Source organism: Saprolegnia parasitica (genome assembly GCF_000151545.1).
Source record: "Saprolegnia parasitica CBS 223.65 unplaced genomic scaffold supercont2.8, whole genome shotgun sequence".
NCBI classification, from domain to species: Eukaryota; Oomycota; class Saprolegniomycetes; order Saprolegniales; family Saprolegniaceae; genus Saprolegnia; species Saprolegnia parasitica.
This window is the reverse complement of record NW_012156402.1, coordinates 70,658-97,993: the sequence shown is the minus strand read 5'-3', so window position 1 is coordinate 97,993 and position 27,336 is coordinate 70,658. Positions and strand designations below refer to the sequence as shown.

The following is a 27,336-nucleotide window of genomic DNA, read 5'->3' as shown; positions in this document are numbered from 1 at the left end:
AGTCCTTGTCGTCGGTACTACGATGTAGTGCAAGAAGCCACCGATGGGTACCGGTAGCACACGTGGAGCTACACGTGGTGTATCCGCGTCTGATCCTGAGCCGGTGGACCGCACGCAACTTAGCTTGGTGCAAAATGGAGCAGGTCGCCGCGCTGCTTGACTGCGATGAACGCGGTGAACGCGTGGTGCTGCGTGGCGACGACGACGGCCGTGTCGCGACCGCCGCGTAACGCTGGCGAATGCGCGCATAGTGGGATGATTGGAAAAAGGCCCGACCTGCGTGCGAGGCCAACGCTTGCTGGACTACCGAGCCCCAGAACGATAACCACGAGACGTGGTGTGAACCAGACACAGGTTCCTGCGCCGAGACAGAAACGATCCCACGCCGGTTTGTCGGATTTGTTTGTGGGGTCGTCCCACGGCGCAGGCTTCGCCCTCGGCTTTCCCAGTGCGGATTCTTCCTGCTGCTACTCGCATCTCGAGCTCAACACGGCGGTGCGAAGTTTTCATGGCTCTAGTCGAGAAAGAGAGTCGTGTACATTGTTTCTCATGCTGCTTGGGTTGTAGCGACGACGTTCTCAGTACGTACGTGGCTAAACAAACACAACAAACACTCGTCCTGACGAGAGCACCTTGATCTTATTAGTTCAAGGAGATTTGCCACCACCCAAGACCTCCTCCATACGCTTGCTGTCGCCAGAAAAAAGGCCCATTGGCGCGTCGACGGACGATATCATGTCATGTAGTCTGTTGATGCGACGGCCTACGTGTACGTGTGCATGCCGCCGTGCCATCTCATCCGCCACCTTGAAACGCCACGCCACCCACAGAATTGCTTTGTGTAAAATCAGCAAGTATCACAACGTTGCACGAGGCCTTTTTCTGTGCCCACTTGTATGCAGGAAGCTACCGCTACTGACGAGAAGTTACATTTAAACATTCGTTGGCATGTATCCTGCGTGTGCTCGACACACGATACACAAAGTCAAATCTTTGCTCCACCTGCCAGAGTTTGCATAAAGCAGTGATTGTTTTCTGGCTGGAAATCGAGTCCATGTCCTGGCTCACACAGCGTACGAATCCATGCGCCCCCATCAAGCACGAACGAGGACGTGTGGATCTGAGACGGCACGAGCCGTGCAAACGGCATGTGCGAATGGATGGTTGGCGTCACGTTTGGAATCTGATAATGGTCATGCCGGCTCTTGCACCCAGCGCACATACGTCGGCGCGAAATCCTGATTGGATGCAGCACCTCACTCAACCCAACGTTGCGCCGCGCACTGCTTCTGAGTCGATCACGCACACATTGCATGGACATCGCCTTCTCAAACACGAAGGACCTGCGTTTACCAGACGTTTTAGGTGTCTTTAACGCGTTCACCCGCACGCTAAACCTGATCACCGGAAATAGTGTGGGCATGTACAGTGATTTGCCTCGATAGGAGCGTCCACAGTTACACGTTTTTTTTGCAGGAATTTATCCCCTCGATGATCCAATTTTTTGCCTCGTGACCTCGTACATTCGATTGAGGTACGTGATTTAGGTAAGCGGGGACAGACGCGCGATCCGGCTCAAGTGGCCTACGAGGGCACTTGAGCTGTATTATTTTACAAGCCGGAGACGCCGATGGAGATCGGGCTGCTCACGGTCGTCAACGAGACTGCAACGTGGTGCAAGTGCAATTGATCGACTCTTGACGCTCTGAGAGTCTATGGACTTGGCAGTAGTCGGCCAGAGCAGATGACGCGATCGTGGCGGACGGACCAAGCGTAAAGCCAGACGGACAATGTTTGTTTCAACGCTCGCCTCTGTCATGCTGTGGCCGATCTTACGCACCTATGTGCTCCAAGCCGTTTGGCTCGCCCGCAATGACAAGTCTTCCGTCCCGAAGGGCCCGTCGTGGTGTCCGAAGTGGCTTCCATTCGCGCCGCGTTCTTAACCAAGTTGTACCTTCAACGCTTGCTGCTGAATGCCCAAGCGACGTGCCTCTTCCACATCATGAACGCCGTGCGCCACGACGCCTGGCTCAGTGATCACTTCATTCCGGCCTGCGCCGTCCATACACCTCGTCTCCGCAACGGCTACGCCTCACCGCTGCCGTGAGTTGCAACATTCTTTTTTGAGTAAATTATATCTAAATAGACTTACTCTACAACGACGATTGCCTCTGTTCAGCCGACACGGGCGTGGAGCAAAGTTCAGTTGTACCAAGGCGAGTCTTGATGGATGTTGCAGGCCGTCGAGGCGTCGTAGCCCGAGAGCGTCATCGGCAAGGCCACGCCCAAGTCACAGTCGGCGAGGGAGTGGCTGAGGCAAAAGAGAAGTACTTGAACGGTCTCAGGGACACCATACAAACCTGCTAACGGTAGGAATAATACATTTCAACTTAATTGGCTTCGAAGAGAGAGAGCACGGATCAGAATTGATCAATGTCGGCCAAAATTTTGCGTGGATCACCAAGTTTTCCTGGGGTTTCTGGTATTTTAACGCCACTCAACAGCACGAGTCGACGGTGTGAATATGGAAAACGTAGTAAACTCAGACGCTAGATTCCCCAAAATCTCTCGCGGCAACCCACGCGTCCGTGATGTGCATCTTAGGCGACGGCTTGAGGCTCGGAGCTCGAGTAGACGAGCCTAGTTGTCACTTGCGGACTCGCGCCAAATCTTAGCATGAACCACCCGCTTCGCTCTCGTGCCTATAGTCAAAACGCTACCGGGTACAAGTGCTGGTCCTTCCTAGCGCAGCCGCAGCTAGCCAACAGTGTGTCTAGGTTGTTGTTGAAGTGAGCCAGCCTCTTTGAAAGGTTTGGTTTGGACTATCCAAGAACTATACTAATAAACTCGGATCTTGATAGCTCTTACAAAATAGCCCAAGTGATGCGCATGCCCCCAAGTCGGCTTACGTCGAGGGTTGGGAAGACTCGGCCACATGCGAGGTTGTCAGCGTACCTTCGGTGCGTTCACGCTGATGAATTCTCTGACGAAGCCGATAGTCGCCGAATTTATGGGCTTCACCTAATCTCAACCAGTGCTAGGCTCAGCTCCATGCAACGTTGAAGATTCCAATGCAAAATGAAAGATTAAAATTAAAAATACAGGTTGCTTCGGCTCTCATATTCCCTGGACAGTGTCGTGACATCCTCCCACGACCGCGCGGGGTACTGGTGCGGGGTGTGATACACGTGGTGTGGTGGCGCGACCACCGGCATCGCGTACTGTGGCTGGATAAAGTCCGAGGCCAGGACCTCTTCTGACACTAACCGCACGAGTTGTTGGATGACTTGGGCTCGGTACGTTGCGCGGGAGGTCGGGTCGCGGGCACTTGGGGGCAGCCACGCTGGTGGCGACTCGGGGGCCGGCTGCACGCGCACCCCTGAACTTGTCGTGATGGCTTCGTGGCGCGCCGCTTGCTTTGCTCGCACCTTCCAGTCGAGCCGGCGTTGGTTTTGGTTTTGCTTCAAGCGGTGGAAGTCGCAGAGGTTGTGCGGCTGGCCGTTTGTCTTGAGCGCGCGCTCGAGGAAGCACTTGCCCGTCTTGTAGAGGCAGTGACCACGAAAGTGCGCAGGCGGCGGCGCGTGGGACGATCGAGCCCGTGATGCAGTCGTGCGGGCCATGACAGAATTTGTAAAGTGAGGTGAACGCAACTGAGAATGATAAGTGTTATTGGATGCGACGTTTGAATGATAAAACGTACAGATGGGCATCGCCTTTCTGAGTCGGCGCCTGAGTTTGCCGACGCAGGACGTTCGCGACATGTGTGAGCCAGGCTGCTCGCGGCCACACATCACCAACGACGATCGCCTTCCAGCGGCGATTGGTCGAATCTGATACCATACTTCTACCGCATCGATTGATGTACTATAATCAAAATGCATTGCAAAGTGACGCCAAATAGGTACCGGACGCCACAGGTGAGCAAAACGGCTTCAACCATGTATCTTGCTTGATGTACGATCGAGTTATATACCCTTGGCTCCAGCATGGGAGCGTCGACACCAAAACACCCACCCACGACGAAGACGTCCAGCGCAATCACATCGACTTGGATCCTGGGTGCGCAATGTTGAACGCTGGTTTTAGAGCGTCTGTCTGAGTTGAGTTGCGCGCATGCATTTGGTGATCAGTCCCACGGTATATACGATGTAAAATCATGTAAAATCATGTAAAATAAACCCAAGCGCTTTTGGTTTTGCGTCCCATTGTTTGTTCTGCACACCACGAGCACATTCCTTTCCGGTCTCTTGGTCTCTCGCGCGACAACCACCTATACGAGAAGGATTCGAGCAAATGTGCTTCGTCGTTGTCGAGAAAGGACTCGGGTACCGGTACGTGAATCCATGTCGTGAGAAGCCTGACACACCAGGTGTACTCCATGGGTGTACTTACACTTGTCGGGGTGGAGATGTAGTACACACCACCCACGTTGATTGTCGTTAACATTCGAGCCCAGAAGCCGATGTACCTAATAGCTATTCGGACCCCATAGACTCACTGCCTGTATTGAGTACGAAAAGCCCAGGCGCCTTGAACCACGAGGTATACGTGTGTTGGAACCCGAGTGCCTGCATTATTGCACCACAAGGAGACGTTGTGCGGCAGCGATATGCGTCCATCGACCTCGGACACGCAGTCTCTTGGATGGAACAATGCTATGCCGGTGGCTCACTCTAGGAGTCAAGATCGTCGTTGCTGTTGCGGGACGATTTTGCAGCGCCTTCTGGCCAACGTCGAGGCGTCCAGCGACCACCGCAGTGTGGTTGCCGTTGATACGTGGGGACTCACATACACTTCAACTGGACCGCGCGATTGATCTTTGTTGCAATCAGAGCTCACCGAAAATCGACGCCGATGACAAATGGTGATGGTGATGATTCCGTCGGACGTCTCACTCGGAAACAATTCTCGGGCCCCCGGATGCGCACCAGTTGAAGTCCACCACTTCGTCAGACGCGAGGCGCGCAACCCGTTGGAAACCTATGACACGGTACGCTGTGTGGGAAAAGGCGCTGCGGGGGCGTGACTACCTCTTGTTGGATCGTGGGCACCACCAGGTTTCTGCGCGCTATATAGTCGAGCCGGCGCTGGTTTTGGTTTTACTTTTAGCGGTTGATGCAACCGCTAAAACTCCAATCGCGACTTCGACCGGGTTGAAGTCGCAGAGGTTGTGCGACAAGCCGTTCTTCGTGAGCGCGCGCTCGAGGAAGCACTTGCCCGTCTCGTCGTAGCAGCCGTTGCGGAACAGAGATGCTTCGTTGTCCGCGCCATCACGTCCCAGCGTAATAGTGATTTGCGCACCAAGATCGGTTTTGGATTTGCCATATTTCTGCTGTAGCGTCTGAACAGGGCCACCCCTACGCGCGCTCGATAGTCTTGCGGCAGCATGCATTTCGATGCTCGGGAAGAACTGCATTAGTCATGGCTGTCCTACTGTACCCCTCGTCACACATCTGAGAACGCATCCAAGACCAACTCTGCCTCTGCTTGGGCGTTGACTCCCGTATATAGAGCAGAGCCGCAGCGCAATGCAAACGTGCCAACATGCAGACTCTTGGCCGTGCACGATAATGGCTCCTTCACTATTAACCCTCGACTCGCACGGTAGAATAGACACTCAACGGTGGGATTATAGCACTCGAATTGTTCTGGTTGACTTTGTAAAGCTCGACTGGGTACTAGTATTAATACTGTGTTTCCTCATTGAGACAGAGTTTGCACGGGTGTTTCCTTTTCTCCTCGCGGCCAAAACGTCAAGTGCCCGGCTCGCCCGGGCGCTGCGGATAACAGCTCAAAAGGAAGGGCACCACCGGGACTCGAACTGGGTTCGAGGCTCCACCGCTAGAACCACATGTTTTAGCTACATGCACAACCACGAAGAACCGTCCTCGTATCGGTTTCAAAAGCTGTTGGTTTTTGCCCGCGCCCGCCTCGCTCTCCAAGTCGATCCGCATGGACGACAACGGGCGGATGCTCGTCGCAGTGCGCTTGCGGCCCAAGCTAGCGACCGAAAGTCACGAGTTAGATGCGGTGACTGTGCTCGGCGAGAAGCTGCAGCTGCTGCACGCGCCGTGGACGCGTCTGCACACGTCGTACCAATTCGACCACGTCTTTCAAGCGTCGGCTTCCAACGCTGACATTTACGCTCGCTTTTTAGCCCCCGTGGTCGCGTCGGTCGTTCGCGGCAACCACGCGACGATCCTGGCGTATGGACAGACGGGCACGGGCAAGACACACACGATGCTCGGCCGCGACCTCTGGGGGCTCTGCGCGTCGCCCGAGCACCCGCCCGCCGACCTCTCGCCGGATGCGTATGCACTCCTTTCTTATAGAATTATTTTGGACAACCAACCTAACGGTCATGCTGCACGGAATGTAGGGGGCTCATGGGACTCGTGGCCGCCGCGCTCCTTCAGCACGAAGCGTCGTTGCAGTGCACGTACCTCGAGCTCTACAACGACAAGGTGTACGACTTGCTTGCCGACGGCAGCGTGAGCCTCGAGCTACGCGAAGATGCGTCGGTCGGTGTCTATGCGCCAGACGCCCGAACGGTCTCTGTCGCAAGCGTCGATGCCCTCGTTGATATTCTATGGTGCGGCGCCGAGACGCGGGCCCACTGCGCCACCAATATGAACGAACGCTCGAGCCGCAGCCATACGCTGCTGCAGCTCACTCTGCCGACCACCGGCCAGCGCGTCAACCTCGTGGATTTAGCCGGCTCGGAAAAATGCAAGTACATGGCCGGAGACGGCCAGCACGTCAAGGTGCGATCCGTTGTCGCGTTGTGATATGGTTGGTATCAACGTACGTACTCTCCATATAGGAACTCAAGTTTATCAACCAGAGCTTGTCGAATTTGGGACAGTGCATCACGGCGCTGCTCAAGCGCGGCAAGAAGCACGTCCCGTACCGCAACTGCAAGCTCACGCGGCTGCTTCAGCACTCGTTGGGTAAGTGTTCTCACAAAACTGTATGGCTTGCGCAACACTCATTCAACACCAGAGGGCAGGGCGCTCTGTGCGTTCATTGTAACGCTGAATCCATGCGCGAGCAACACGATGGAGACGCTCTCAACGCTGCAGTTTGCAGCGCGGGCGATGAAAGTCAAGGTCGTGAGCCGCGACATCCGGCTCACCAGTGGTACATCGAGTCCCTTTTGCACCAAGTGACCCAACGTGTCTAGTCGAGGCCAAGGAAATATCGTCGACGGCGTCGTCTGCGGTGCGTGTGCCCAGGAACATGGGACGACGATATCCATATCCAACTATAGTTGCTAGCACAAGTGCAAGCGCTGCAGATGGAGAATCAACAACTGCGGGCGGCGCTCATTCACGTACTACAATGACCGCGTTCGCTCTATCGCTCATCGTGTGCTATAAAGGAGCGGTCCCAAAAGAGCAAGCTCCTCGCGGGGTTTACGTCGCTCTTGCAAGACACGGCGTCGGTCGAGCGCGTCGACTCGAGCACGCAGGTAGCCGTCCGCAACATGTCAGGGTCGTCACGCATGTACTTGTTGCCTCGGTAGATCCGCCGCGAGTCCTTCTGTGCTGGTGACGGAGGTAGCGACAACAACAACAGCAACCTGTCGGACGACGCAGCAACCATTGTCGCCCAAACACGTACTACACCGGTTTCACAGGAGTGACAACTTGTCTGATGTGGCGTAGACGCTTCCGACGCGTTTATTCTGGACAAGTTGTCGTTGCTCGAGCAGACCGTGCAGCGCCAGCTACAGGACATTCGGCAGACCAAGGAGCGCCTCGTCCCACGCACGGCCACAGTACGTGCTTGCGATTGTAGCATTGGATTATCCAAAGACATGCACCAGACCCAGACACCCGACAACAACCACAAAACGGACGGAACGAATCAGTGGGAAGAATACGTTGACGCACGCACGGGTTTCAAGTACTTTCACAATCCCTCGACGGGCGAGACGCAGTGGAAGAAGCCACCGGCAGCCGGCGACGGTAGAAGAGCAGATATCTAATCCAATACCACGCTTCAAATCCTGCAAGTACGGTTCCATCGGTACGCTTGGCTCGCAAGCACGTCGGTCTCGGTCGCGGCGGTGACGTTCGCGTCGTCACAGGCATACCACGATCTCGAGCAGACAAAACTGCTATAGTGGCCGCCGTGGACAGAGCTTCCGTGGTGGTTGACGACCGCCAAGAGATCGTATAATACCGGCCTACACGACATCAACAACTATCCAGCGAGCAAGGACGTAGTGTACGAGGACGAGGACGCGGCGAGAAATGGGCCCATGTCCAAACCACCGAGTGGAAATGTCACTGGCGTCGTCACCTTGCGCTGGGCGGCAAAGCGCTACGGGAAATGAGGATGGGTTATATGCATCAACGACCTTGAAGTGTACGACAAGCACCAAGGGCAGCGTCTGGAACGATAGGGTTTTTGTACAGTGGCGCCGCATACCGCAGACGCTGCAGTCGATGACAACGGGCTCTGGCTGCGTATACCTCGCAAACAAAGCTTCAAGCGAGGACAAGCCAAGTGCGATCGACACGTCCATCATGCGCTCGACTGCGGTCGATCGGCAAGCGCAAGTGGCGCAGACTACGTCCGAGCGCAGGACACCATCAAAGGCAGCATGTACCGTCGACGAGCAGGATAGAATCCAACGTCGACTTGGATCTACGCATTGCACTCGACCTCTGTAGTACGGTACAGAATGGACTGTGCATACCAGACGTAGTGCTATGCAATCCATCGAGAAGGCCGAGGAGGAATTCGTGCGCGTCCTGCTGTTGGCAGCCCGCCAAGTGCGGCGCATGCTGCCACATGGCGTACAAAAGGGTGGACGGCGCCAGCGGGCTGGCCTCCGGCGCACGCATCTGGATGAGCGGCTCGTTAGAACCACATTCCTGCAAGGCATGTCGACCGACCTCGACCGCGAGGTCGTGGAAGCGACAAGGCAGGCACAGGTGGTCGCGGCAACGGCCAGCGGGCTCCAGCGCGGTGGGCGGTAGAAGTGCAAGATGGCACATCGCTTGGAGAATGGCGTTCATGTAGCATGTGTGGCCCATATTGAGCAGACCCCGCGCTACAAAGCGAGCATCAATGCGTCGGTGTCCATCGAAATGCATGCATGGATCGTACGACAGCGGTCCCTGGCAAGATCGCGCTCTCACCACGCAATGAGGGTCGGTGCTTTTCGTATAGGCGCCTACCTCGGCGTCGCGCGTGCTTCTGTCGCACTGCCACTACACACACTATTCACGAAGGCTGCAACGAAGCGCGGCTGCGTACGCGTTGGTTGGTCGTATACGACATCGACGCATTCGATGCAGAAGAGCACTTGAGAAAGGACGAGCCAGCCTGCTTGATGGCGTGGATATGGCGCAATGAGCAGCTCGCAGTGTCAACGCACCAATGGGGTGCTGGTGCAGGAACGCGTGCTGGCTAAACGACGCGGTGTGCATCGCGCCGAGTGGCCCGACAAAGTCGCAGCCGTCGGCGAGGCAGACGCTGATTTCGTCGGTGAGGCGCCACGTGGCGCTGGGCGACGCCTACCATGGCTTCAGACCGAGCTTGTGCAGAGGCCATGACGCACGGTGTAGAGGTCCAAGCGCTCGGTGCCACGGACGACGCAGCGGCGAGAGCTGGCCTCGCCCGCCCACCGCGCGACGTGCTTGCACATTCCGGATAGCCGTGCACGCCGTTTCAAATCCGGATACGGCACCCTTTCAGGACGACGTCACTTGCACCGCCACAGCAGGGCGACGACGACCAGGCCAAGTGCACAGTCCCGCAGAGAGTTTCACTAGATGTCGACGAGTCCAACTTGTGCGAAGGGATGTCATCGCTTCCTTCCGATCCCGTTGAGAATATCTTTTGATCCGGATTGGGTCGTGGGTGGGTGCCATTTTAAAACGTACGTGGGGAACACAACATGGATTGTCTGTTTTTGAAACGCAGCAATGGTTGACGAAGCTCAGGTGAGGAAGTAGGTGTGGGAAAATTCTTCCAAAAGAAGTTCTTTCCCAAATGATGACATTTTCAACAGCTGTTGCTGAGACGGTGGGATATCTACCTTGTTACAACACCTGACCGAAAACGAACTGATCCACACCTCCTTCATATCCCTTTTTATCTCTGCCTCTATTGAGCGGTATACAATGATACACTTTCTGTACGCCGTCTTTCTACTTATCGCTGCAGTTTTGGAACACCCGACGACATGCCTCGCATCACAGCATGTTGCTACGTACTGCCACTGGTCTGGCAGCTTCGCGTCTGACCAATGGATTGTCCACTCGCGGCGTGTGCTGAGCTTGAGCATCATTAACATGAACCGGGCGACGCGGCCGTTCTCCAAGGTGCTAGCCACAGTTCGTCAAAGGAAGCGATTCAAACGACACCCCTTGTCGCCAAGTCCTTTCATAGTATGTACAGCTAACCTCCTGCAATATTGCACCCGGTATCGATATAAAATGGCGATAGATGGCTCAGCGGCGCATCGTCAGTTGTGGAGGTGCGTGCGTGCATGATCCAGTCGGTACAGTGAATCTCTGGTTTCCTGATACAGTTGGTGGACACGATGATGTTGACCATCTTGGCTGGTCGTGCGTCATTGAGGGCATGGTGCGAGGCGACGTGTGCAACTGCCCGCGCGTAGCCCTCCAAGGTCCCTCGTGGGTGGCATCTCGGATTCAAACGGCACGGGTGGCCAAGAGCCATGGTAGCCTCCTTGCATTTCGCCCATCAAGCGTGCACGGTCGCATCGCTTGCGCGTGACAATATGAAGCTGGTAGATAACCGCTGCACTCATGCGACATTCTATTTGCATTTGCGAAACCAACCAGTCGGCATGGCCGAGGCGGATCCGATGGGCTACGTCGTGACGACGGTCATGAGCGAGTCGATCACATACCTCTTCGCGCACACGGACCTCCTCGAAGAGTTTCGGATGGCGCTTGTGCCCGGCGCGCTCTCCGACACCTCGGCGGCGACGCTGCGATCCTTCTTTGCGCGCGACGCATCAGGTACATTGCTCTCCACGTCGTCACCGCCTTATAGCATGCTCTGAATGTGGCTGTAGTCGCGGAGCTCTTCTCGCTGCTCTTTCAGGAGCCGCCGCTCCCGTCGCATCGCAGTGGCACGCCAAACTACGTCGAGTGCGCGAATTTGTACTACGTCCAGTACCTCATGACGACGCCGCCGTTCGCGCCGGGCATCCTCGCGAGCTTCTTGGCGCCCGACGAGAACTGCCTTGCACGCGCAGCTCTGCTGCGTCACCTTGTAGCGTACAAGCCATTGAGTGCGATGAACGCCGAGGCTCTGAGCCGCGTCCTCACAGCGCTTTTTACAAAAGCCACGATCCCGACCTTTTTCGCACTCTATGGCATCGACGCGCCAGCTGTCTTTGAAGGTATTACACTCCATCGCGTGGTTGAGGTGCGTATAAGGAGCGTGCTAGGGCTGCTCTTCCAGGCCGGGCGCGAGTGCATCAAGGAGCTCGTGCTCCGGATCTGCGACGAGCTGCAGCCGACACCGCTGAGCGCGTGGGCGTCGGTACCATACCGGCTATTGCACCAGATCTTTCCCTTCTCGACGACGCTGCCGACACGTGGGCAGCTCCCGAAGCACGTCAGCACCGACGCCGACTACCGGTTTCCGCTCATGATCTACACGTGTGATTTCATCACCGACCTCATTCAGGAGCAACGACCGCACTCGGTCGGGCTCCTCCTCATCGAAACGCTTATGACCGAGAGCGACTGCGCGATCGCGCTCGTCGACGGCGTCCTCAACGACCTACGCACGCTTCCAACGCGCATTGCGTGCGAGTCGTACGGCATGAAGATTCTCAACTCGCTGCTGCAGGCGCACCACTGCGGCTGCGTGGCGCAGCACCAGAACCTGGACGGCGAGCGCTACGAGACGTGCCAAGGCTCGTTGAACGCGATCTGGGACGTGGTCGCGGCGCGCCTCCCCGAGATTCTAGCGTACCTGCGCTTGCCGGTGCCGCGCACGTTTACGCTCAAGCACGTGCAGGTTGGAATATGACGTGGCAGCACGAGAGGCGAGATGACGTCATCATTATGTAGATTTTGTATTTGCTGTACCCGATCATTCGCGTCGGGTGCATCCAGCTCGACGTGGCCCTCATGGCGTTTGACATGGTCAACGTGCTTTTGGATTTGATCGCGCGCTTTCCACGGGCCAACATTTTACACAGCGCGATCTGCCGCCTCTTCATCACGTGCCTCGAAGACGCGCCGACCCTCTTTGGCGAGGAGCTCCAGTCGCCGCGGACTGCGTCGGACCCGCTGCGGCTCTCGGCGCTGCTCGCGACCGACCGCGTCATTGATGGCTGCGACAACCGAAACGTGGCGTGCTACAAGGACATTGCCATGTCCTACGATGAATTTTTCGCGCAGAAACCCGTCGCTCCCGACGAAATTGCGGGAAAATGGACGGCCTTTGCCAGTACGCAGCTCGAGGCCATTCGCCAGCGCTGGTCCAACGCGCCACTCGAAGTGTCGGCTGTCCGAAAGCGTACATCTTTCTTGGCGTTTCCAGTATGTAGCATGCATTTGACGCATCTCCTGTAGACAAGGCGAGTGCATTCGTCGAGCACGGCGACGTCGACGCGCTCTTGGCACTGACGCAGAAGGCCCCGACGTTCGCCGACATTGACGCGCCGGTGCGCGCAGCCGCCGAGCCCCCGAGTACGAGTACGGCACCGTCGTTTTCGCCCCTCAACACGGAGGCGGTGATGCGCCACGCGCTGGCAGGGGCCACCGAGAAAGGCAGTCCGCGCGTGGCACCACTGCCGTCCTTGCACCTCTCACTCTCGGAGCTGCACGGAAGCGACCATGGTCGGCACCGCGACGTCGACCACGAGAGTCCAGCGTGCAAGCACCACAGCAGCCTCTCGGAGCCGTCGTCCCCTAGTAAAGACACGCCGCTGCATGCGCTCTACAACCACGAAGAACACGCGATCATCCAAGGGTTAGGGTAATCGGTGGATGTGGATTCCTAAGTTAGGCACTGGTCTTGGTCTCTTCTTCGTCGTCGTTGTCGTCGGCGGGCGGGGCGTCCTGCTCGAGCACTTGGATCAAAAATTGAACGAGCGCGTTGAGGCGATCTTTCTGCACGGCATGGTGGGCCTCATCAATCATTTCGGCGTGGGCCGCCAGCACCTTGGCGATCGTCGCCAGCGAGAGGCCATGGACATGGAGCTTTTGCTTGACGTACGGAAGGAGGGACTTGGCAAAGACTTGGCAGAGGTGGCCTGTCACAAAGCACGCTTGCTGGAGCGTGAAGAGTCCATTGTCGAGCTGGTGGAGGCGGTACGCTTCCAAGATCGACTCGTACGCCTCGTCGTCCATGTCGTCTCGCCGGATGGGCTCTTCAAACTGGCGGTGCATCGCGCTATGGTACTGCAAGACGAACTCGACGAGCCGGTCGGTTTTCTCAAAGTTGTTTTCGAGAAACTTGGCCTGGAACCGGTCGCGGACGTCGTACTTGGAGTCAATGGGCAGCCATAGACTGAGCGACGCCAAGAGCGAGAGCACGTGCTCGTCGTTGGCCGCACTTGCGCCTTTTTACGACGCAACTTGCCCATAAAGAGCGGGCACAGCTGCTTGAGCCCGCCGAGTTCGACGAGCCGCTCGCAGTTGCGCGCGTGGGTCATCGTGGCGTGGTCCAAGATGCGCAGCGCCGGGCCCTTGCAAAAGAGATTGGCTTTCACAAAACGCAGCATGAGCTCAAAGCCCTGGAGAGATCGGAACCGGTCCTGCACCGAGGGCAGGCGCAGCGCACTGCAGAGCACGTTGAAGAGGTTGTGCACCAGCTCTTCCTCTTCGTCCGAGCTCGGGTCAGCCTTGCGGTACGACGCGAGGCATTGAAGCAGTTGGTCGAGGCGGTCCTCGTCGAGCGCGCGGCGTCCGAGGACGTCGGCCGCGTCGTCCGACGCCTGCACAAGAATCGAGAGGATCTCGGAGCAGTACAGTCGGTTCTCCGTCATCTCCGGCGACGCGCACGTCCGCAAGAGCACGTCGAGGACGTTCGTCGACGTACTCAAGATGCCACAGCTTTCCGGCACAAGCTCGGACAAGTTTTCAATAATCTGCAGAATGTTGTAGATGGCCGCGCGCTTCTCGTCGTCGCTGTTGGCATGTGCGTCCTGAAGCAGCTCGTCGAGGTTGTGGCAGAGCAGCTCGAGGCCCTTGTGGCCCATGATGGCTTCGATGAGCGACTCGACCTCGCCGACGCGGTCGACGTCCGTGATGTCGGACAGGACGGCCACCACGTCCATGCGGATGTCCATGTTGGCATGCGACAGCAGTTGCACAAACATAGGCACCGCGTTGTGCTCGATGAGCACAGCAAAGAGCTCGGGATCGGTCGCCACGTTCTTGAGGCGGCCAATGTCTTCGTGCAGCGCGAGCTCCGAGTCCTAGAAGGAAGAAGGACGCTGCTGCAGGAGCGGAAGGACAATGGAGAGCGTACCATGAACTTGGTCGGGTCGTCTGGGTGCTTGGCGCGCATGAGCTCGTTCTTCTGCAGCTTCTTCTCGAGCGACTGCACCATTTGCTTGACTGTGCGCGCGTTGAGGACAAACTCGGCGCTGTCGGGCGCGTCGACGTCGGGCAGCGCCGCCGTCGCTGGCGCGCGCGCCTGCTTCTTGGCCGGGCGCTCGTCGGCTGCTGGCCGGGCGTGGCGTGGCTTGGCGTCGTCTACGTGGCCGAAGACCTTGTCAAAGTGGGCTTCCATGGCGGCTGGGCGTCGGGATGAGTGTGTCGAGCGTGTGGTGAAATACACTATTTACACCACCTTGAAATCGTGTGCAGAAACGTCTTCCATATAGTGTACTATGACACTAGCTACGTTTTTGTTGGTGATGCACGATAAATGGTGTGGATGTAATACATATTGAGACAAGCACGATCCAGCGCGCTGTCGCGGCAATAGACAATATTGAATGGCGACACGCGGTGTTGCCTTCTGCCGCCAATATGAAGATACTGCAGTGAATGATGGATGCGGGTCCAGCAAGAGGAGAAGGCAGCGTCCGTATTCAATATATGATCGCAATGGTTCGATGGATCTCCGCCGGCACCGCGCCTTGTCGTGACGCGCTGTGGCGCGAATATATATCGGCGATGACGCTCCGACGTACACGACAATGGGGCGAGTGCGCGCTGGCACCTCGAGGAGGTGTATGCACATCTATTGGGTATCAGTATCATGTCAGTGGTGCGAGGTCGCTGGCGCGGAGGTATGTAGCGTTGGTGCGCTTGTTTTGGCCCACAGATTACTCGAGATCCCAGCCATCGCAGGTCGCCCTGCCGCAACTAAAAATATATTGAGCGTTACCAGCTGGCGATAGCGCGCTGTGTTTCAAGTCCACAATATATTACAGCGAATATTTGGTTGCTCTGGCTCTCCCATCGTATCTGATTGGCCAACTTGGGGCGGGAGCGTCAATACGACCAATCAGCGGTACGAAATGGATTGGAATTTGGCCAATCGTATGAAGCAGCTTGGCTTCAAGCTTTCGCAGCAGGTCCAGCTGGCGAAGCAGCGCAGAATAAGAACGCGCTTGTCGGCCCGTCGACAAGCAAAGGGCCTTGGACGCAGACGACAAGGATGGGCTGCTGGCTGTCGCGGTGCTTGCCGGACGGAACCATGACGGCGAACCTCGAGGAAGAGCTCTACGAAGACGTCGGCGTCCGTGCGACGCAAGCGCCAGCCGTCGTCTTTGGCCATGCATCGCTCCTCACGGTGCACCGCCGATGATCCAAGCCAGCCGCGCTCACCTTGCACGTAGGCGGACGAAGTGAGCTGCGGGCCGGCCATCGGCAAGGGCGAGTCGGGCGTCGTGTACAAGGCCTCGTACCGCGGCAGCACGGTCGTCGTCAAGCGGCTCGCCATACCACCGCCCAACGGAGGCAAACCATCCAACCGCGAGACCATTTCGGCTGCGCTCGAGATGGAAGCGTCGCGCATGAGCAGCTTGCGCCACCCGAATACCGTCCTCTTCATGGGCGCGTACCTCAACGAGAACCAGTTTTGCATCGTGAGGTAGATGACCTTCTCAGAATGAGGGCAGCAGCATCATAATTGATGCGATCGCGTGTGTAGCGAGTACTGTACGCGGGGGTCGCTCTTCGACGTGCTGCATGAGAAGCGCAACTCGCACGGCAGCGGTCGGAACGGCTCGGACCCGCTGCACGTCGCCGCCTTGCCGTGGAGCTTGCGCTGTCGCCTCGCGCTGGGCGCTGCCCGTGGCCTACTGTACCTCCATTCGGCCGACCCGCCGCTTGTCCATGGGCAGCTCAAGAGCTCCAACATCCTCATTGACGACTCGTGGAACGCCAAGCTCGCGGTACGCTCTCGTCTTGTCGCCCATCCACATCTCAATCGGAGGGCTAGGACTTCGGCACGCGGCGCGTCGCCCAAGCTGTCTCGGCGCATCCCAAGCACGGAAATCGGTCGATCATGCCCCGCTGGACAGCACCGGAACTGCTCAAGCACGGCGAAGACTACGTGTGGCACGGCCCCAAGCCACAGGCTGTCGACATTTACTCGTTTGGGTACACTCTCGATAGGCTCCACGTTGCTGAACCTTATTGTATTAGCATCATCATGTGGGAGCTCGCCATGTTCGAGCTGCCGTTCGACGACTGCACCAATTTCCGCGACGTGCGCAGCAACGTGCTGTCGGGGCAGCGCCCGAGCGTCAAGCCCGGCGCGTGCCCGATGAAGTGGGCCGAACTTATGACGAAATGCTGGACGCACAACGCGTCGCGGCGACCGTCGGCGGCCGAGATCGTCTCGGTCCTCGAAGACCTCTCGCGCTCCGAGCTTGTCGAGAAGAAGCAGTCGTCGCAGAGCAAGGCCAACAGTAGACGAGCTAGAAATGTATGATCATTTATTACCATTAGAACGAACGCATCCTGAATTCGTCCAAGAAGCGCAGAGTCCGCTTCCATCCGTGCTTCCATTCACGCAGGGAATGCATGTCTTGGATACATGTAAAGATAGCTAGATCTTTGATGTGCTTCCATTCACGCAGGGGATGCACGTCTTGGATACATGTACAAGATTTAGCTAGATCTTATCTATCGCTACCATCTATCTATCTATCTATCTATCTATCTATCTATCTATCTATCTATCTATCTATCTATCTATCTATCTATCTATCTATCTATCTATCTATCTATCTATCTATCTATCTATCTATCTATCTATCTATCTATCTATCTATGGATCGGCACAGTTCCTTTTTCGTGCCTCCCCAAACAAACTGCAACTATCCCACACCGATCCGCCACCAAGATACCATCCGGTAGCTCAGGAAAGAGGCTGGAAAGGTCAAGGATTATTTCACCTCGACACAAGGATTCGTGTCGATCCAAGGTATCCATCACCAAGACTCGAATATCCACTCAGCCACCCACCACCACGACAACTGCAAGAAGCATTCAAATCGCAAGAGACAATATTGTGCCTCGCCACTCATTGCTTGACGCGCTTGGCTTTGGGCGGCGCCGTCGCGTCTTGGTGGCGCTTGAGCGCTGTCTTGGAGCGTAGAAACACAAGACTGGACGCGGTCGACTCGGCGGCGCTGTAGGCGTAGCCTTCGAGGTTGAACGCCTGCAGCGCGTCAATCGAGGTCACGCGATGCGTCGCGACGTAGTGCACCATGAGGCCCCGCGCCCGCTTGGCAAATGCCGACTTGATTTTGCCGTCGTCCTTGAAGACAACGTCAACGATTTCAATCGACGGGTCCAGCGCCGTCGTGTCGACGCTTTTAAAGTACTCTTGCGACGCGACGTTGAGGAGGATCTTGGTGTCCGCTGCTGCGAAGAGGTCGTTGAGCTCGCTCGCGATCGTGGTGCCCCAAAACGTGTACAAGTCTTTCCCACGCGCGTTGGCAAATTTCTGGCCCATCTCGAGCCGGTACGGCTGGATGAGGTCGAGCGGCCGCAGAATGCCTAAGATGGCGAAGCTGAGCCGAGTACGTGGTCGGCGCCGCACCGTAGAGCCCGCAGAGAATGCGCAAGTGGTCTTGGACGTACGCTATGTCGTCGTCGGAAAACGAGTCGGCTTGGATACCCTTATACGCAGGGCCATCGAAGGCGAAGAGCGCCTACGCGGTGCTAATGCTGTCATGCTAGTAGTACGCCCAACCTGCTTGAAGGTGTCGGCGGGCGATGTGACGTCGGCGTGATCGACAAAGTGCTTGTATCGGTCATGATTGAGCTTGGCGAGCGCGTCACTGACGCCCAGCAAACCCTTGAGCTTGGCCGGCGTGAGCTTGCGCAGGTCCTGGACCTATGTCGTACGGGTCATGAGCCGTTAGCCGCGTCGGCGCGTACCAGGATGGAGGCCTCCTCGAGGAACTTGGGCTGCGTACACGTCCTGAGCTTGGGCAGGGCCAAGTCCAGCGTCTTGGCCGGCGAGAGCACCATCACGAGCATCGTGGTCGAACCCGTTGGCTCGTTGGCGCTCGATTTCCGGATAGTGCGAAACTCCGGATACCGATGTTATCCGGAAGATCACCACCGACGCTTGCAGTCAGCAAACAAGCAAGGTGTTCGCAGCATGTCGCGCCAGACACGTTTGGCGAGCAACCCAAGGCTTCGCTGACAGATGCGGTGGCGCGTCCATGGATTAGTTATCAGCTCTGTAGAAAGGACTGTCGGTTTTACGCCACGAGATTGTATTGCGCTGTCGGGCTGCCACGTATGCGATGATGCGATCTTGACGTTGACGTTGTCCGAAATGGTAACAGTGCACACGATGGGCGGCAAGCTAGGCGGCGACTCGTTTTTCTTCCTATTACGCACGGCGAGGCATCCATGCAGGCGCGTGGCAGAGAAGAGACCACCTCCCCCGCCAGACGCCGCCGCCAGAGCTCTCGCAGCCCCAAGGATGTAGTAGCTCTAGGACGCCGTAGCCACTGCGCATGTGCCCAAGGTGCCGTAGCCGCTAAAGCATAAAGCATAAAACTAGTGGGTCATGGTGGTGGCGGCGGTACTAGCGGTGGTGGTGCGATCAGCAGTTGAAGAAGACGCCGATTGTAGACGTAGACGATGAACGATGGCGTCGTTTTTTGGGTTCCAACCTCAACGAGCGCATTCTGCGATGGCAAAAGAAACGCAGCACCACCCGAGACACGGCAACGATCCACGGAATCTCTCCCGTTCGGCGGGGTACGCTCGGTGTGTTGGAACAAGGACGAACATTTTGCGTGCATATAGATGGCATGGTCTGCGATCGCGACACCGGTGCACGTGCCCCGGGGCCGATTGCGAGGCGGGCCAATCGCACGCAACTTTGTGGCCCGTGTCACAGCTAATAAGACCGGTGCGCCAAGTGCCCTCGTCGCGTCTGCAGACGACGACGAGTGGTGGACAACCTCGTGGTCGACGACGGGCGTGGCGGCTAATCGAGCCGATTACTGTGGCGCTTGCAATAATCGCTGCGTTTACGAGCGTGACGCGCCCGCCCAATGAAAAGCCGCGTGTCGCATAGATCGGACCCATGGCCACATCGCCAGGTGACTTGAAGTTTGTATGGTGTCTGTCGCACTGCTCCCGGCGCTTCACCGGCGACGTCGTTAGCACAAAGACTCGGAGCTCACTTTCCAACTTGCCTTTTCCACCATGGACGCCACCCAGAAGCGCGATATTATCATCAACAACTCGACCACGTCGGGCCTCAAGGCCTCGGCGATCGCCGGCGTCACCGCGGGCTCGCTCGTCGCCCTTGCCAACCACCAGTCGCCGTGGTTCCGCAACCGCCTCGGCGTGAGTGGCAAGGTCGGCCTCGCGGTCATGGCCTCGCTTGCGACGTTCGCGATCGTCGCCGAGCAGGACCTCCTTAAGGGCAGCCGCAACCCGGATGCGTACATCGCCGAGCTCAACGAGACCGAGACCAAGCAGGTCATCAAGAGCGACCACCACCTCCCGATGTACCAGCAGGCCGCCAACTACGTCTACGACTACCCGTTCCGCACGCTCGTGTGCTCGGCGGCGCCGCTCGTCGGTCTCATCTTCCTCGACCAGAGCCGCAACGCCAACATCCAGTTCTCGCAGAAGGTCATGCACACGCGTATTTACGGCCAGGGCTCGTGCGTCGTCTTGCTCCTCGGCACGATGGCGTTCCATGACTGGATGTCCAAGCGCGGCCGCTTCGAGTAAGCGCGGAATCCTCCTCGGTCCATCATCGGAAGCCGGACCCTCCCAGTAGTAGAACGGACGCATCGTAGGTCGTCTTCACCCTCATCCTCATCATCATATATATGCACTCATACCCGGACTTCATGTCGCTTCATCCTCAGCGCTGCCACGCCACTGCGTTTGATTGGCTAAATTCAAGGAGCAATTCGATATTTCCGGCATGGCCATTGGCTGATGTCGCGGCGTCGACCTCGGAGCGTACAGAAACACGCAACGCGAGCGGTCACGGCGCCAGTCAAATTTGCCGCCGTTCTTGCCTTCCACTAGAACTTACCAACGCCAGACAGCATGAGCAGCTCGAGCCTCAAGCGCGACATCATCACGGCCAACTCGCTTGTTGTCGGGCTCCAGGCCAGCGTCGTCTCGGCGGCTACGATGGGCGCGGTCGTGTACGCCGCCAACCAGACCTCGGCCACGTTCCGCAACCGCCTCGGCCTCAGCGGCAAGCTCGGCTTCGTCGCCATGGCCGGCCTCGCGGGCTTCTTCATTGCGGGCGAGCAGGACCTTCTCAAGGGCAGCCGCAACCCGGATGCGTACATCGCGGAGCTCGAGGGCAACACGACGGCGGCGATGACCAACGTTGCGTCGCCCCGCAAGTCACTCGGCCTGCACCACCAGCTCGCCAACTACATCTACGACAACCCGTTCCGGAGCCTCACGTGCATGGCGACGCCTCTTGTTGGGTTTATCTACCTCGACCAAAGCCGCAACGCCAATATCCAGTTCTCGCAGAAGATCATGCACACGCGCATTTACGGCCAAGGTGCCTGCGTCGTCTTGCTGCTGAGCACGATGGCGTTCCACGACTGGATGTCCAAGCGCGGCCACTTTGAGTAAAGACGATCAACTACATTAATAGACCACGAACCAATAGCGCACTCTGCGCGCTTGATACTTTGATGCAACCCAACTGGAGGCAACGACGTTGCATGTCTTCGTCACCGACCCAAGGGTGCACCGACGAGCTAGAAACAAGGGCCATGTACGTACCCAACTCCTCTACCCGTGCAGGTACCAGTAGCTGCTAGCTGCTGTAAGAAGACCTCGCCTCGTGCTTGCTGCGTAAAGTAGAGCCAGCAGCACGTTCCATTTTGCGTCTTGGCTACCTAAGCTACCTAAAGTCCACGCCGTGACACTGTCAACGTGGCGTCCCCTCGTGCCGGCCACCGGTTTATACATACCTGGCGGTTGCGCTAACGACGACGACGGCGCCCGCCTGTCCCTCAAGATGGCGCCACGTCGCCCGAAATACAACCGGCATGAACGGACCAATGAGAGGCCGGCGAGAGTATCCTGGTTCAATGTTCACTTTGCCTTTTCTCGTCCCAGCCACAGATACAGCAGTATGAGCAGCAGCCCGCTGAGCCCGAACGCTAAGCGCGACGCGATCATTAGCAACTCGACGACGCAGGGCATCAAGGCCGCAGCGATCGCCGGCGTCACGGCGGGCTCGCTTGTCGCGGTCGCGCACCATCAGTCGCCGTGGTTCCGCAACCGCCTCGGCGTCAGCGGCAAGGTCGGGCTCGCGGTCATGGCCTCGCTGGCCTCCTTTGCGATCGTCGCCGAGCAGGACCTTCTCCGAGGCAGCCGCAACCCGGACGCGTACTTGGCGGAGCTCCATGAAGACAACGCGCCGATTGCGGCCAAGCCCGACCACCACCTGCCGCTGCACCAGCGCGCGGCCAACTACGTCTACGACTACCCGTTCCGGACGCTCGTGTGCTCGGCGACGCCGCTCGTCGGCCTCATCTTCTTTGACCAGAGCCGCAACGCCAACATTCAGTTTTCCCAAAAGGTCATGCACACGCGCATTTACGGCCAAGGCTCGTGCGTGGTCCTGCTCCTCGGCACGATGGCCTTCCACGACTGGATGTCCAAGCGCGGCCGCTTCGAGTAGGTTGTGTAGCTCTTTCACCTTTCGCCCCGCAATAAAAAATCATCCACAGAGACCACAACATGGTTTAAAGCAGTGCATCCGCGCCATTTGTTGCAGAGATCTTGGCCTTCTTGGACGCTGTCTCGCGCCGTTTGTAAAAGAGCACGTACGGTGTGTCCGTGGTCGCATGGGCGAGTGCGCTCTCGACCATAGCGTCGTCGACGCGGGCGACGTGGCTATCGTTGAGCAAGTGCCAGTCCTACCCACGCACCAAGCTCAGATCTTATTGGCCTTGTTGTGACGAAGCCGTACCGAGTCGGGCAAGTGGCGTGCATAAGTGTAGTAGTGGCCGTGGTCGGCCCGCGTGCCGGCGTGGACGATGGCTGCATACAGATCGTACGGTACGTCGCCGTGGGCGGTCGGCAAAATGACGTGGTCTCGGCAGTCGACCGCTGTGCACACTTTTTCACGTGCGCCGCTACGCGTCTAGTATGAGACTCCTGTGGTGGCTCTTATTGGTTGGCGTACCACAGTCGGTTGTACTCGAACCGGTTGATCGACACAAGGAGGTGTGTCGGTGCGCGCTCGACAGAGACAAGCTTGGTTGCGTCGCCGCGGCATTGGCAAACGTCGCAAAAGTAGGCATTCTCGAGCCTACGCCAAAAAAGTGTCTTGATACATTGATACTTTTTTCGGTTCTGTACCGCGCCGAGAGCTCCTCCGGAGCAAACTGCGCGCGGACGAGGTCGGCCAGAACCGGCGTCGATGCTACTGACGCTCCCACGGGGATATGGAGGTCTGTGAACGCCTCTTTGGCGGACGAGGCAGTTTTGCAGGCGTCACATGTAATCGTGCGCATCGTCGACCCTTGGAAAACCTCGTGGAGCGCGACGGTCTTGTCGCTTTCGAGGGCGTCGAGGAGGTAGTGCAGAAACTCGGCGGCGTCCTGCTGCCGTGTCGTCTGGTACTCGGGGAGAAGCACGCTTCGAAACCTACAGCCCCATCCTTTTTTCTGTCTTTTTCAAAAAAATCGCGTACCGCTCCATAGTACGCGCGTCGAGCCAGCTGCTGCCGCTTGATTGCATGCGCCCGAGGAGCGCACAGAACTCTGCCACGACACCTGGTTTCGCGTTCGTTCGCGTGGCAAAGAGTCGGCGCATCGCCGGCGTCCAGAAGAAACCCTACCCCTCTTCTGTCTTCGAGATCCGGGCGGAGAAGCAGAGTACCTGCAGCACCGCGTTCATATAGCACGAGTTGCCAATGTTCTTGAGCCCAATCGCATCCGAGTGCTGACGCGCAGGCGCGCTCGTAGTCGGCGCACCCGGCGTCGCTTCGGCGGCAAAAAATGGAGACGCGGCCGCCGGCGCGCAGTTGGTCCACCGAAGTGCGTCGACGTACGTCTCTACGACACAGCATTAGAACCCTTTGGTGGTGGGATGGATGGATGTACCGACGACAAACTCGGCTGGCAGCGGCGGCAGCTGTGCCATGAGCGTCCGCAGTGGCGCTTGCAAGAGCGGGTGTCCCGGGAAGGCAAACAAGAGCCCGTGCAATAGCTTTTGGAGATGCACAAGCGTTGTAGCGTCAAATGCTGGAGATGCGCTCGGCCAGCGCGCAATGCGATCGTAAAAGTGGGAATAGCAGGTGAGGAAGACGTCGGCGTTCTCTTGGTAGCCGAGAAAGATGGTCTCGAGCACGACGAGGCTGCCATCTGCGGTGCATGGATCGTTGAGCTGCTCGGCAGCGGTTAAGAGCACGTCGATGCCGCCCTTGAGCAGCACGGCCCACGCTTCACTGACGACGACGCAGAGAAGGAGCTCGCGGAGCCAGTCGCCGGCGAAACCGAGCAGCGGGATGCGCCCCGCCTTGATAAGCATCTCGGCAAGCTGCGGTGGCTTAAGGCACAAGGCTGAGAGCGGTAAATCGCGGCCGAACGCTGGCGCGGGGCACTCTTGGAAGATGCGGTGGAGGCGGCCAGCGTCCGCTGGCGTCCGAAACACAATGAAGAGCAGGAGCACCTTGATCGCGCTGCGCCACTCGTCGAGCCGCGTCTCGGTGCGCATCCAGGCAAAGCAAGCGCCATCGTCGTCGTCGTTGGAAGAGGGGCTGTTGACGTACCGGCGAAAGGCGACGAGGAACTGACCGCGGAGCTGGCGCAGGCCATGCTGCGCGGGCGCCGCCGGCCACGCCGCCCAGAGCACGTCTGCCACCGCTGCCTCTTGCTCCTGCGTGAGCGCGCCCTTCAAGAGGATGTGGTCCAGGTACTGCACCTTGACGTCGTCCGGGTGCTCGCTCATGACGAGCGCGGCCACGATCGCGTCCATCGTCCCGCGGATCTGTCTGGCAGCGTATGCGGATGCTATCCGGATACCGTTTCCAGTTGGCTTTTCTGGCAGCACCAAGACCATCATGTCGGCGATTGTGACCGGGTACTTGGCTGAGTTTGACGCGTTGGCCGAGGCCATTGACGGCGCGCTGCAGGCGGCACAAGAAGCCCACTGTGACCGAGGTGCGTCGCTTCAGTAGTACCCCAGAGCAGGCCATGACGGCCTGTTCGTGGCCGCTCGTAGACGCGGCGACGGATGCGATGGTGGTCGAAGCCAGCGAGCTAGTACGACACGGCTGCAACCGTGTGCAGCATGGAACCCACCACGTTCGTAGATGCAGCACGCTCAGCTGCATCTGCGCAGCCTGGATGCGGCTGCGCGGCGAACGTTTGCCGACGCAATGCAGCACAACGCGGCGCGCCTCGCCACCTGGACCCAGCCGCCGCAGGATGACAGGAGCGAGCTCGTCGGCGATGCTGCGATGCGCCACCGCATGCAAGCCGCGACGCAGACGTATGTTCTATCATCGCGTGCCGGGCGCGTCATGTACAACCCTAGGCTGCAGCGCACGGGCGGCACCATTGCGGCTGCGCAGCGTAGCGTGTTCGAAGCCGAGGCGACAGGTCGACTATATCCTTTGCTGCTCGTTCTAGTGCGCTTTGTGATGATGCGCTCTGCAGGCCATGCGATCCAAGCCGAGCTCAGCCGGAACCGCGAGACGCTTCAGAACACGCAGGCCAAGGTCTCGGCCGTCAATGCGATCGCGCAGGCCAGCGACGCGATCCTCACGCGCATGACGGCCCGCTGGTCGTTTTGGCGAACAGGAGCATAGTGCATGTCATACATACTACACTCTTCTAGTGACAAACGACTTGACGCGCGTCACACAACGGGATCGGGCGCCTTCTGTGTAGTTGGTACCATCATCTCGCCGTCGTGGAGTAAATCCCTTCTCGGGGCCCATGCGCACGATGACGCACACACCGTCCTCGCACGTGTCGATGGCATGACGAAGCGTCGTCACTACCAAGCTTGTTGTACGTCAAGTCCGAGTGGTACGCGATCCGAGAAGGACATGTAGCCCGCAGAGCGCCTTTGCGGGCGTGGAGGTACCCGTCGCGTGAATGCCGCACTGGATTCGATCGATCGCCGAGATGCGTTGGTCGGCCCAAGCGGGCCGATGGGTATCAACCACATCAGCAAGGCTCCAGGTCCAGCGACAGTTCCTCCATGCAAGTGGCTCGAGTGCAGGTGATGGAGCGACGTACGCAACCACAGTCGATAGGCAGACCCGATCTCGCAGGTACACAAGTACACAGGTCGACGACACCAGAGCGATTCATCAACCAGTGCATGCGATGCGGTGCACAGATGCCGTTGGCATATTTCTTGAGCGATATGAAGGAAGCAAACGCTGGAAAGGACGGACGCTGTCGCCTAGGCACCGTCCATGGGACTCTGGAGCACGAGACAGCGGAGGCGCCTGCTCGTGCGTCCGTAGCGGTACCGGATGTGACGCTTGGCCGCCTCGCTTTTGAACACTTCGCTTCGAATGCGTGGCAGCTCGATCGAGACGCGACGGCACGTCGTTAGAGCGTCGCCCAGTGCCAAGTAGCTCTGCACAGACAGTCGGACGTCACTGAAATCCAGGATGGCACCGTGCGGGCTCGCCGTGTGTCGTAGCGCCGCCGCCAGCGCCGAAGCGTCCTCATCTCGCATCCCCGAGCCAATGAGTTCGATCTTCCCGCAACCATGGCGGATAGAGCGGGGCATCGACACCAACAAATTCCGGAAAATCGCTGCGGGCTGCGAGCTAGTGATCGTGAGAGGCCGGGCGCCGTGCAGAGGCGTCGTGACGGCCTCGAAGAACGCTATGGACGACGGGACGTCGATCGCACTGCTCGTGTCGACGACCTGGAGCTTGTGGCATTGGCGCAAGACGCTGCAGAGTTGGGAACGGTCGTAGACGGCGTCGTCTTCCACGTGCTTGTAGTGTGTGAGCTTGGTGCTCCACAGCTCAAGCCACTCCAAGGCATCGAGGTCGCTGGGTCGTGCGGCGCTCAAGGTACCTGCGCTAGCACTCGGAATGACCGGCATCGCGTCGCGCACCAGACTCGTCGCTGCAGGTGTGATCACATCCAGGCGCAGCAGAGGCCAGAGCGCGTCCAGAGGCTCCGACTCGGTTGCCAGGACATGACGCCGGGGGTCTTGCAGCAGCTGGTAGAGCGCGGTCAGCGGGCGGCTGCGCGCCGAGGCCGGGAGCGCAGCAAGGAAGGCCATGACGTCCTTGGCGACAGGAATGCACTGGGCGATGGCGATGAGGACATGGTCGAGGTCGATGATCGTCGGCGGCGTCTTGGCTTGGCGCTTGCTGCTGCTGCTCATGCTGGATCGGTTTGGATTCTACCGGATCCTCCCTTAAACTCAAACTCAAAAAAATCTCAATAATTGTTTTTCTCAAAACGTACGCAAGCCGCTTTCAAGCGGAAACGCGCTACTGCATTCGCCGAAACCAGAGAAGTAGGATCCAGGGAGTGGGACCGATCGCCACGTTCCGGTACAGTCATGTATTGTACAATTACAGCGTCTCGCAAAGATGCAGCAGTGGTTTTGGAGACGCCAACCCAATGCGATACTTGTCAATAGAGAACGGCCTCATAACTGATCGATAAAGTACTACTCCGTCTCATATTAATAGTCCTGTTTCTCTTCGAGAACCTGCAGCTCCTACACTACTTGGAATTGTGGCGATCCAATTGCACCAATGAAAAGATCCCGATTTCGTCTTTCACCTAGTATGTATCATCCAAAGGGCAAGCAAAATGCAAGCAATTGCCGAGCAAAAGGCAAACATATCTATCTATCTATCTATCTATCTATCTATCTATCTATCTATCTATCTATCTAT

General features: G+C 57.9%; 14 protein-coding genes across 14 annotated transcripts; 7 read left to right on the top strand and 7 right to left on the bottom strand.

The window, feature by feature from the left end:
• Positions 1 to 2,600: 2,600 nt before the first annotated feature.
• SPRG_03129 (hypothetical protein) lies at positions 2,601 to 3,620 on the bottom strand (the record flags this gene model as incomplete). The annotated part of the gene is made up of 2 exons (XM_012341722.1): positions 2,601 to 2,640; positions 3,223 to 3,620. 2 exons carry the CDS (start codon positions 3,618 to 3,620, stop codon positions 2,601 to 2,603), a joined length of 438 nt encoding a protein of 145 aa, XP_012197112.1.
• A 991-nt stretch (positions 3,621 to 4,611) lies between these two features.
• SPRG_03128 (hypothetical protein) lies at positions 4,612 to 5,416 on the bottom strand (the record flags this gene model as incomplete). The annotated part of the gene is given in 4 exon segments (XM_012341721.1): positions 4,612 to 4,980; positions 5,031 to 5,221; positions 5,302 to 5,357; positions 5,362 to 5,416. Coding segments are annotated over 3 exon segments (264 nt in total). The 3' UTR covers positions 4,612 to 4,980; positions 5,031 to 5,068.
• A 414-nt stretch (positions 5,417 to 5,830) lies between these two features.
• Positions 5,831 to 8,015, top strand: SPRG_03127 (hypothetical protein). Its single transcript, XM_012341720.1, has 10 exons — positions 5,831 to 6,311; positions 6,380 to 6,764; positions 6,824 to 6,950; positions 7,003 to 7,140; positions 7,184 to 7,221; positions 7,271 to 7,333; positions 7,382 to 7,471; positions 7,526 to 7,619; positions 7,668 to 7,780; positions 7,829 to 8,015. Exons 1-10 carry the CDS (start codon positions 5,953 to 5,955, stop codon positions 7,988 to 7,990), a joined length of 1,569 nt encoding a protein of 522 aa, XP_012197110.1. The 5' UTR covers positions 5,831 to 5,952; the 3' UTR covers positions 7,991 to 8,015.
• Positions 8,016 to 8,655: 640 nt separating this feature from the next.
• On the bottom strand, positions 8,656 to 9,661 carry SPRG_03126 (hypothetical protein; the record flags this gene model as incomplete). Its single annotated transcript, XM_012341719.1, has 5 exons — positions 8,656 to 8,675; positions 8,708 to 8,855; positions 8,907 to 9,064; positions 9,392 to 9,530; positions 9,575 to 9,661. 5 exons carry the CDS (start codon positions 9,659 to 9,661, stop codon positions 8,656 to 8,658), a joined length of 552 nt encoding a protein of 183 aa, XP_012197109.1.
• A 1,150-nt stretch (positions 9,662 to 10,811) lies between these two features.
• SPRG_03125 (hypothetical protein) lies at positions 10,812 to 13,043 on the top strand. The gene is made up of 5 exons (XM_012341718.1): positions 10,812 to 11,006; positions 11,063 to 11,392; positions 11,441 to 12,018; positions 12,072 to 12,522; positions 12,579 to 13,043. The coding sequence occupies exons 1-5, from the start codon at positions 10,832 to 10,834 to the stop codon at positions 12,986 to 12,988; spliced, it is 1,944 nt and encodes a 647-aa protein (XP_012197108.1). The 5' UTR covers positions 10,812 to 10,831; the 3' UTR covers positions 12,989 to 13,043.
• SPRG_03124 (hypothetical protein) lies at positions 13,011 to 14,745 on the bottom strand (the record flags this gene model as incomplete). Its single annotated transcript, XM_012341717.1, has 3 exons — positions 13,011 to 13,563; positions 13,587 to 14,428; positions 14,482 to 14,745. The coding sequence occupies 3 exons, from the start codon at positions 14,743 to 14,745 to the stop codon at positions 13,011 to 13,013; spliced, it is 1,659 nt and encodes a 552-aa protein (XP_012197107.1).
• Positions 14,746 to 15,525: 780 nt separating this feature from the next.
• On the top strand, positions 15,526 to 16,942 carry SPRG_03123 (TKL/DRK protein kinase). Its single transcript, XM_012341716.1, has 5 exons — positions 15,526 to 15,756; positions 15,803 to 16,056; positions 16,117 to 16,360; positions 16,408 to 16,568; positions 16,614 to 16,942. Exons 1-5 carry the CDS (start codon positions 15,622 to 15,624, stop codon positions 16,900 to 16,902), a joined length of 1,083 nt encoding a protein of 360 aa, XP_012197106.1. The 5' UTR covers positions 15,526 to 15,621; the 3' UTR covers positions 16,903 to 16,942.
• Positions 16,943 to 17,451: 509 nt separating this feature from the next.
• Positions 17,452 to 18,494, bottom strand: SPRG_03122 (hypothetical protein). Its single transcript, XM_012341715.1, has 4 exons — positions 18,360 to 18,494; positions 18,172 to 18,315; positions 18,019 to 18,130; positions 17,452 to 17,975 (listed from the first exon to the last, which is right to left on the bottom strand). The coding sequence occupies exons 1-4, from the start codon at positions 18,459 to 18,461 to the stop codon at positions 17,497 to 17,499; spliced, it is 837 nt and encodes a 278-aa protein (XP_012197105.1). The 5' UTR covers positions 18,462 to 18,494; the 3' UTR covers positions 17,452 to 17,496.
• Positions 18,495 to 19,629: 1,135 nt separating this feature from the next.
• SPRG_03121 (hypothetical protein) lies at positions 19,630 to 20,304 on the top strand. The gene has a single exon (XM_012341714.1). The coding sequence runs from the start codon at positions 19,650 to 19,652 to the stop codon at positions 20,184 to 20,186; it is 537 nt and encodes a 178-aa protein (XP_012197104.1). The 5' UTR covers positions 19,630 to 19,649; the 3' UTR covers positions 20,187 to 20,304.
• Positions 20,305 to 20,513: 209 nt separating this feature from the next.
• SPRG_03120 (hypothetical protein) lies at positions 20,514 to 21,398 on the top strand (the record flags this gene model as incomplete). Its single annotated transcript, XM_012341713.1, has 1 exon — positions 20,514 to 21,398. One exon carries the CDS (start codon positions 20,514 to 20,516, stop codon positions 21,060 to 21,062), a length of 549 nt encoding a protein of 182 aa, XP_012197103.1. The 3' UTR covers positions 21,063 to 21,398.
• A 39-nt stretch (positions 21,399 to 21,437) lies between these two features.
• On the top strand, positions 21,438 to 22,199 carry SPRG_03119 (hypothetical protein). Its single transcript, XM_012341712.1, has one exon. It carries the CDS (start codon positions 21,454 to 21,456, stop codon positions 22,120 to 22,122), a length of 669 nt encoding a protein of 222 aa, XP_012197102.1. The 5' UTR covers positions 21,438 to 21,453; the 3' UTR covers positions 22,123 to 22,199.
• On the bottom strand, positions 22,187 to 24,450 carry SPRG_03118 (hypothetical protein; the record flags this gene model as incomplete). Its single annotated transcript, XM_012341711.1, has 7 exons — positions 23,552 to 24,450; positions 23,328 to 23,503; positions 23,140 to 23,282; positions 22,806 to 23,093; positions 22,630 to 22,755; positions 22,414 to 22,579; positions 22,187 to 22,360 (listed from the first exon to the last, which is right to left on the bottom strand). Exons 1-7 carry the CDS (start codon positions 24,423 to 24,425, stop codon positions 22,187 to 22,189), a joined length of 1,947 nt encoding a protein of 648 aa, XP_012197101.1. The 5' UTR covers positions 24,426 to 24,450.
• A 32-nt stretch (positions 24,451 to 24,482) lies between these two features.
• Positions 24,483 to 25,323, top strand: SPRG_03117 (hypothetical protein). Its single transcript, XM_012341710.1, has 5 exons — positions 24,483 to 24,610; positions 24,672 to 24,712; positions 24,763 to 24,941; positions 24,987 to 25,051; positions 25,109 to 25,323. Exons 1-5 carry the CDS (start codon positions 24,511 to 24,513, stop codon positions 25,258 to 25,260), a joined length of 537 nt encoding a protein of 178 aa, XP_012197100.1. The 5' UTR covers positions 24,483 to 24,510; the 3' UTR covers positions 25,261 to 25,323.
• A 542-nt stretch (positions 25,324 to 25,865) lies between these two features.
• Positions 25,866 to 26,813, bottom strand: SPRG_03116 (hypothetical protein; the record flags this gene model as incomplete). The annotated part of the gene is made up of 1 exon (XM_012341709.1): positions 25,866 to 26,813. The coding sequence occupies one exon, from the start codon at positions 26,811 to 26,813 to the stop codon at positions 25,866 to 25,868; it is 948 nt and encodes a 315-aa protein (XP_012197099.1).
• Between the last annotated feature and the right edge of the window lie 523 nt (positions 26,814 to 27,336).

Coding starts and splice junctions, on each gene's coding strand:
- SPRG_03127 (XM_012341720.1), top strand. CDS start 5,953: ATGGACGACAACGGGCGGATGCTCGTCGCAGTGCGCTTGCGGCCCAAG. Junction 7,472..7,525: donor GCGTCGACTCGAGCACGCAG/GTAGCCGTCCGC, acceptor TTGCCTCGGTAG/ATCCGCCGCGAGTCCTTCTG. Junction 7,781..7,828: donor TCGTCCCACGCACGGCCACA/GTACGTGCTTGC, acceptor GACATGCACCAG/ACCCAGACACCCGACAACAA.
- SPRG_03125 (XM_012341718.1), top strand. CDS start 10,832: ATGGCCGAGGCGGATCCGATGGGCTACGTCGTGACGACGGTCATGAGC. Junction 12,019..12,071: donor TTACGCTCAAGCACGTGCAG/GTTGGAATATGA, acceptor ATCATTATGTAG/ATTTTGTATTTGCTGTACCC. Junction 12,523..12,578: donor AGTGTCGGCTGTCCGAAAGC/GTACATCTTTCT, acceptor CATCTCCTGTAG/ACAAGGCGAGTGCATTCGTC.
- SPRG_03123 (XM_012341716.1), top strand. CDS start 15,622: ATGGGCTGCTGGCTGTCGCGGTGCTTGCCGGACGGAACCATGACGGCG. Junction 15,757..15,802: donor GCCATGCATCGCTCCTCACG/GTGCACCGCCGA, acceptor CCTTGCACGTAG/GCGGACGAAGTGAGCTGCGG. Junction 16,057..16,116: donor AACCAGTTTTGCATCGTGAG/GTAGATGACCTT, acceptor TCGCGTGTGTAG/CGAGTACTGTACGCGGGGGT.
- SPRG_03122 (XM_012341715.1), bottom strand. CDS start 18,461: ATGCTCGTGATGGTGCTCTCGCCGGCCAAGACGCTGGACTTGGCCCTG. Junction 18,316..18,359: donor TCGAGGAGGCCTCCATCCTG/GTACGCGCCGAC, acceptor CGTACGACATAG/GTCCAGGACCTGCGCAAGCT. Junction 17,976..18,018: donor CATTCTCTGCGGGCTCTACG/GTGCGGCGCCGA, acceptor TCGCCATCTTAG/GCATTCTGCGGCCGCTCGAC.
- SPRG_03121 (XM_012341714.1), top strand. CDS start 19,650: ATGGACGCCACCCAGAAGCGCGATATTATCATCAACAACTCGACCACG.
- SPRG_03119 (XM_012341712.1), top strand. CDS start 21,454: ATGGCGCCACGTCGCCCGAAATACAACCGGCATGAACGGACCAATGAG.
- SPRG_03117 (XM_012341710.1), top strand. CDS start 24,511: ATGTCGGCGATTGTGACCGGGTACTTGGCTGAGTTTGACGCGTTGGCC. Junction 24,713..24,762: donor TGGTCGAAGCCAGCGAGCTA/GTACGACACGGC, acceptor CCACGTTCGTAG/ATGCAGCACGCTCAGCTGCA. Junction 25,052..25,108: donor GTTCGAAGCCGAGGCGACAG/GTCGACTATATC, acceptor TGCGCTCTGCAG/GCCATGCGATCCAAGCCGAG.